Genomic DNA, 6,569 nt, shown 5'->3' on the forward strand with positions numbered 1-6,569 from the left:
ATGCCTCCTAAAAAGCGCGTCCAAAAGAAAGCTCTCCAGCTGGGTTGTGAATGGGCTTCTTGCCAAGAATCCTTCAGTCAGATGGAAAACTTCTGTAAACACGCAGAAAGTCATCTGTCAAGTCCGGAGGAAGGTGAAGAAGCAGGAGAAGGTGAGTTCATCACGGCCTCGTGAAGCAGTAAAACGCCTTGTTAATGCTCTGTTTTTGTTTCGGTCCAGAGGAGAGGAGCTGTCTCTGGAGAGACTGTGGTTTCTGCTCTGTTGATGGGTTTGAAGAACTTCGACGACACCTCCTGTTCCACTGTTACCACACCAAGCTGAAGCAGCTGGGTCAGCAGGTCCTAGATGCTCAGCCTCCTGAGCTGGGCAGCTGCTCCATCGCCTACCACAACCGCAACGTCATCCCAGACATCCCCGACAACTTCATCTGTCTGTGGGAGGAATGTGAGGTGAGACTCAGACATTTCAAGCAGTGGCTGCACTTTCTGATGCTGAGCACAAGATTTCATCTGCTCAGTGGTTTTTAGTTGTCGTTTGAGCCTTCATTTTCATTAGATGAGACAAACGCACATTGTTCTGTGTTTCTAAGTCTCCACACTGTTGTAAGTCGTACAACACAAAAATAAAACAAAGGCCATAAATTATTTTTTTTAATGCAGGTGCAGTGGATAGAGCTTGAAAATTTGAAAAGCTTGATACGATATTGGTGAAGAAATAAGGAAGTTATTGCAGCTTTAGTCTAAAAATATTTGCCTAATTGTCCCCCATCGCAGGGTGAATAAGGGGAATTGAAAATACCTTCCATTTGTCTTGTGAGCATGATGACTTGAAAAATAAGTGAGGCTCCAACTACCATTTTGGTGTGTGGTTGTGTCTATGAGTTAATAAGGTCACTATCAAAATTTGATTGCCATGTCAAATCCAAAATGGTCACCGTCATATATGATTACAAACCGACCTCCTCGACCATTAGAGCAAACTATGCTTTCTAGTTTTTGATTGCTTAAAAGTATAGTGACCAAGGCCAACTGGGCAACCCCTGGCTCCACCCTTGCACCTGGTGTTGAACAAAATTGCTCCCTCCACTCATCGAGATCCATCACTCTGCACCACCTAGGACAAGCGACAACAAAAAAACGACCTCTATTCTTCTACCCTCTTGAATATCTTGCACCAAAAACATTAAAGTTTATTTGCATTCTCTGTTCAATTCCAGGCCAGAAAAACACTTATCTCCAAAACTACAAAAAACATCCACTAATCAAATCCCTCAGTGACGAGGGACATCAGCGTATGACTTGTTTTTCTTTGGTTTATCCTTGAAAACCCAAACACTTGCGATCGAGCTGCAGCAAATATCAAATTAACATAAATGTCTTTATTTCTTGAGATAATTGGATGGAATTTTCAGAACAAGTAGGAGGAAATATCCTGACTACCTATATTCATTATGAAATAATTAGAGAACTATAAACTGTATGATCTATAACTGTTAAGACTGCAAACAAAATGGGCACTAATAGCTAGATGGAAAGAAATTAAACTAATCAAGTCCCAAGAGAAACCAGTTTTGCATGTGCCATGACAGAGCATCCATCAGTCATATGTTCAGGCTCTCAAAACCACGTTCTCCACATCAGATTGTTAAGAAAGTCGGTCAGTATTCAGATAAAATATTTTATTTTGGTATTGTCTGCATTTGACTGAGTACTGTGAACCCTAACATGCTTTTAAGCTTGTTGAACTAGTAGAGCAACATTTTCATCACCCATGAAATGCATAAAGATATGCGAGAATCCATCCAGTCTTATACACACTATGCACACCACTAACATACACTGGTGGAAGCACACATCAGCCGTGACGTGGGGATTGTCTTGTACGTATTCATACACCTTCTATAATACCAGTAGCTAAAAACCCCTACAGAGCTACAACTCTTTGAGAATTTCTCTCTCTTCAGGATCCCTTTACCTTGACACTTACCAATTCATCCTCATGGCGTCACAGTTTCTGGCGTTTTAATCTTTTATTGGGGTTTTATACGTTTTTATGTTTATTTATTTATTAACCTTTATTTTGTTTTATACGTTTTTATGTTTATTTATTTATTAACCTTTATTTAACCAGGAAAATCCCACTGAGATCACAAATCTCTTTTGACTTGGACCTGAAGGCAACCTAACATGCCTGTTTTTAGACTGTGGGAGGAAATCGGTGTACAAAGAGAAAGCCCACACAATCACAAGGAGAACATGCAAACTCCACACAGAAAGACTCCAGGTCCAAACCAGGGATTGAACCAGGACCTTCTTTCTGTGAGGCAACAGTGCTAACCACTGAGCCGTTGTGATTTACTGATGACACTGTGGCTCAACATTCTCACATTTAAACCAAACATCTGTTGTTGTTTTTTCAAAGGCAAACTCAAAAATCTGAGCACAGAGCACCTGTCCACCATCTCTGTCTATGTGATACAAGACCTCAGCAACATTTCAGAGTGGAGTTAATGCGCAGTATGCATAGTATTTATATATATATTTTATTTATATTTTCTTTGTGTAGTACAGTTTCAGGTTGCATTGCTGGATGCAGCAGCAGTGTTGAAGGTTTTCTGAGTTCCTGTTGTACAACAGTTAATCATGCAGTGCATCTGAAGAATACACACATTCAGTAGAGGTTATTTTTTATTCTTCCTGGCACTGAAGCACTGAGATTTCATCAGAATCTAAATATTTTTGCAAATTTACTAACCTACTGAAAATGTTGTAAATTTTTGTTGTTTTTGTTGAGAACTATTTCTTTGCAATCGTTCTAGTAAAATGGGCTGAGCCTTATCTCCTCAGTTTAGGAATAATATAAAATTAACTTTTGATGCAGTTGTTTGCTTTTTTACTTTTTATTCTTTCATATTTTTCAGTGTTTCCTTAAACAAGTTTAAAGGTTAACAAATTGGTGCTCATGTGTTAAATATTTAAACAATTTATCAAAGATAAATGCCTCTAAAAAAAAGTTTTCCAGTGTTTATGAACACAATGTCAAACTGAAGCAGGAAATAAAGTGGAAATAAAATGTTGCACGATAACACACTATCAATCGGCTTCAATTTTATATTTAAACTAATGTTTTCCTCTGGTTTCATCGTTCTGTCCACTTTTGTCAAAGCAACCACCGTATGAAAACCCTGAGTGGTTTTATCGCCATGTGGAGATGCACACGCTGTCCATCGAAATACCAACCGGAAACTCTGAGATCCCAGTTCGCTGTGGCTGGAAAGGTATTAACGCTCCAAAGAAGGGTTTATATTCGTCTAGCAGAAGTTCGGCTGTGGTTTAGCTCATTGTCTGTCGTCGTTTCAGATTGTGAAGCGACAGCTAAAGGTCGCCCCAAGCTGCGGGAGCACCTGCGCAGCCACACTCAGGAGAAGGTCGTGGCGTGTCCAGGCTGCGGGGGCATGTACGCCAACAACACCAAATTCTTTGACCACATCATCCGACAGAGCGCTATGGAAGGTAACATCTGGCAGAGCAAAGACGGGAAGTAAATGACTGAAACGTTTGACTCTGTGTGTGTTGTAGGCCAGAGGTTTCAGTGCTCTCACTGCTCCAAACGATTTGCAACAGAAAGACTTCTGAGGGACCACATGAGGACCCACGGTCAGTTCGTGCACCGTCGCTCTGTAACTTAGTCGCTTCTTATAAAATTTTTTTAAAAACATTTCGTTTATGTGGGGGAGGGAATCGTGTTATTAAAACCAGCTTCATTAATATCTATGGACTTTAATCCAGATGTTTCTCTGTCTTTCCTGTGTTGAACCAGTAAGCCACTACAAGTGTCCTCTGTGTGACATGACCTGCCCGTCGCCTTCTTCACTGCGCAGCCACATCAAGTTTCGCCACAGTAACGAGAAGCCGTACAGCTGTGAATACTGTGAATACAGGTATGACTGCCTGCAGCAGTACAAACTAGATAATAACAAAGATAAATACTCAAGTTGTCTTTTTCTTTTTTATCCGCCCGTCGAAAGGCGTGATGGATTACTGTATAGTCTACATCGCATGTGTCAAACTCAAGGCCCGCGTGCCACGTCATTTTATGTGGCCCGCGTGAGCTTAAAAGGTCTGATAATCGTATAATAAATGTCAAAAGGGTGCATTGACAGCAGACTACATTTCCCATAAAGCATGCCGATTATGTTACTCGCGAAGTAACAGCATCCCACCACTAGATTGCAGTTTTTCCACATCAATACCATTTTCCGAACAAATGAAATTGAGAAATACAAATGATCCCAAAATGTCCAGAAATAGAAAAGTTGATGCCGATGGAAGGCTGTTTCAAGAAAGATGGAAAGTGTTTGTGCTGCAAGGAGAGAAACCGTTATGTCTTTTGTTTTATGAGGCAGTGGTGGACGTCTGAGTACAATCTATTCGGCATTTTGACACCAAACATGGAGCTAAGTATGACAAAGTGAGCCTTCAACCCTAATGTTGTTATTTTGAGTTTATTATACTCGTTGAATGTCTTGTATTATATTATGTTAAATTTGCAGCAGTATTGAAGGTTTATGTGTTTATGCAGGCAAATGTTTTCTATAATAAAACCATGTCTCATGAGTTGGATGTATGACTCTTACCAGGCTGTGTGCAGCCATTTGTTTTTTGTAAAAGGCTACACCTGTCACATGTTTTTAGCAACTCACAATTATTGGATGGACCGTTATTCTGCCCCTCTTAACTATGACTAAAAGTTATGAACAAAATTAATGTCATAACTTGTTATTTTTCCTTATTCACTTGGAAAGTTTGATAATTGATTTATGGAGTAATGTGGGTTTCATAACCTGGCAAATTAAAAGGTTTTATGTTATAACAGAGCAACAAGCAGACATAATTTTCAACATCTATGCAAAAATAAAATTATATGTATTTGTAATGTAATGTATAATAGTTTGTCAACGGGTATATAATGTGTCGTATGCGATACTCTTGTTTTTCTTTCAAATAGCTGTAAGAATCTGATCGACCTGCGTAAACACCTGGACACCCACAGCAGTGATCCTGCGTTTCGCTGTGACGTGCCTGGATGCAGCTTCAGCTGTCGCACGCCCAGCACCATGAAGATTCACCAGCAGAAGGAGCACGAGGTGATTGTTGAACTCATTGCAGACACGCTCTCACATGAGCAAATCTGACGTTTGCTGCAGCAACAACACGTCACCAGATCCTATTTTTACACAACAATGTGATTTCCCACCCCCCCATAATCAGAAGAGTTTTACAGCTCGCTACAAGTGTCACGTGTGTGGTCAGTGTTTCACCAGAGGCGACAGCCTCACGATTCACCTGCACAAAAAGCACCAATTCAAATGGCCCTCTGGACACCCCCGGTTCAGGTTAGTGTCTAGCACCTCTTGGTTTTCATGTTGCGAACCATTACAGCTCTGACGGACTTGTATTAACCTGCCAGGTACAAAGAGCACGAGGATGGCTTCATGCGACTGCAGCTGATTCGCTACGAGAGCGTGGAGCTGACGGAGCAGCTCATGAGAGAAAAGCAGAAGAGGCGAGCGGAGAATGGCGACGACAACGGCGATAGTAACCACGCTCAGAGCCAAGAGCTGGAGGAGGAGTCTGCCACGGTGTCGGCTGCTTCAGAGGTGCAGGAGGAGCTCAGAGGGGTGCTGCTGGAGGAGCAGAGGACTGAGGAGCCTCAGGAGGGGGACATGCTGTGTGTCCTAACAAAGGACTCCATTTTAATGCAGCTTCAGGATACAGCGCAGCAGCAAGGGAAGCTAGTGGACTGACTTAAACTCATCTCACGCATCACAAAACCAATCAGCCGTGTTGCTGAGCAGACGAATGTGGAGTTTGAGCCGTTATGAATACTCCATGAGGATCCTTCTTCGTAACCATATAAGCCTATGTTAGGTAATGCTTTTATGTGATGTTAATGATCATGTTTTTCTGATATTTAAATTATGCCGTTTTTAATATCTTCTTGATTTGTTGTAACATTTAAAGCAGAGAAGTCACAGAAAAGGACGTTTTCCACTTTAACCCAAAAGTACTGAGAGCAGCAATCAGGTTGATCACACTTTAATCTGAAACTTGAATAAACATTTGGATCATTAGTTTAAGTCAGTTTGGTTTTTGTGTTTGCTTGTTTTTTTTATGTTTGTTTTTATTTAAAGATTTCCTGACAAAAGAAATCACTACCTGTCAAGTAGGTAAATTATTTCATTTTAAGCTTTAAACGGAGGCTGGCCCTTTAATGTTGATGAATCACAAATCTTCCCAAAACAGCATCAACGCCTCCTAAAAGATCTATTTACATGTTTAGTAATTATAATTTTCTTGCTCATGAACTTTTTTTAGAAAGCTGCACAAGATTTTGGCTGTATTTGATCATTTTTTGTATTATAGTATAGAACCATAAATCAGACGGGACACTGGAAACCCTTAAATTGAGATCCACGTGTGATTATGCCACCGAGCTTTCATTTTGACTCTTCTGCCTAAACGATGTAGTGATGCTGTAAGATATTAATAAAGAATTGAATCTGCTGG

At 40.6% G+C, this 6,569-nt stretch overlaps 1 protein-coding gene across 1 annotated transcript; it reads left to right on the forward strand.

Annotated features, from left to right (window-relative positions):
- Nucleotides 1-5,806, forward strand: LOC119420177 (histone H4 transcription factor). Its single transcript, XM_037687559.1, has 9 exons — nucleotides 1-151; nucleotides 220-449; nucleotides 3,166-3,277; nucleotides 3,360-3,512; nucleotides 3,579-3,656; nucleotides 3,820-3,940; nucleotides 5,008-5,146; nucleotides 5,271-5,395; nucleotides 5,470-5,806. The coding sequence occupies exons 1-9, from the start codon at nucleotides 1-3 to the stop codon at nucleotides 5,804-5,806; spliced, it is 1,446 nt and encodes a 481-aa protein (XP_037543487.1).
- Nucleotides 5,807-6,569: the final 763 nt, after the last annotated feature.

The sequence above is a fragment of the Nematolebias whitei genome, chromosome 14 (genome assembly GCF_014905685.2).
Source record: "Nematolebias whitei isolate Nwh7 chromosome 14, NemWhi1, whole genome shotgun sequence".
NCBI lineage: Eukaryota > Metazoa > Chordata > Actinopteri > Cyprinodontiformes > Rivulidae > Nematolebias > Nematolebias whitei.

Coding starts and splice junctions, on each gene's coding strand:
- LOC119420177 (XM_037687559.1), top strand. CDS start 1: ATGCCTCCTAAAAAGCGCGTCCAAAAGAAAGCTCTCCAGCTGGGTTGT. Junction 3,278..3,359: donor AGTTCGCTGTGGCTGGAAAG/GTATTAACGCTC, acceptor TCGTCGTTTCAG/ATTGTGAAGCGACAGCTAAA. Junction 3,657..3,819: donor GGACCACATGAGGACCCACG/GTCAGTTCGTGC, acceptor GTGTTGAACCAG/TAAGCCACTACAAGTGTCCT.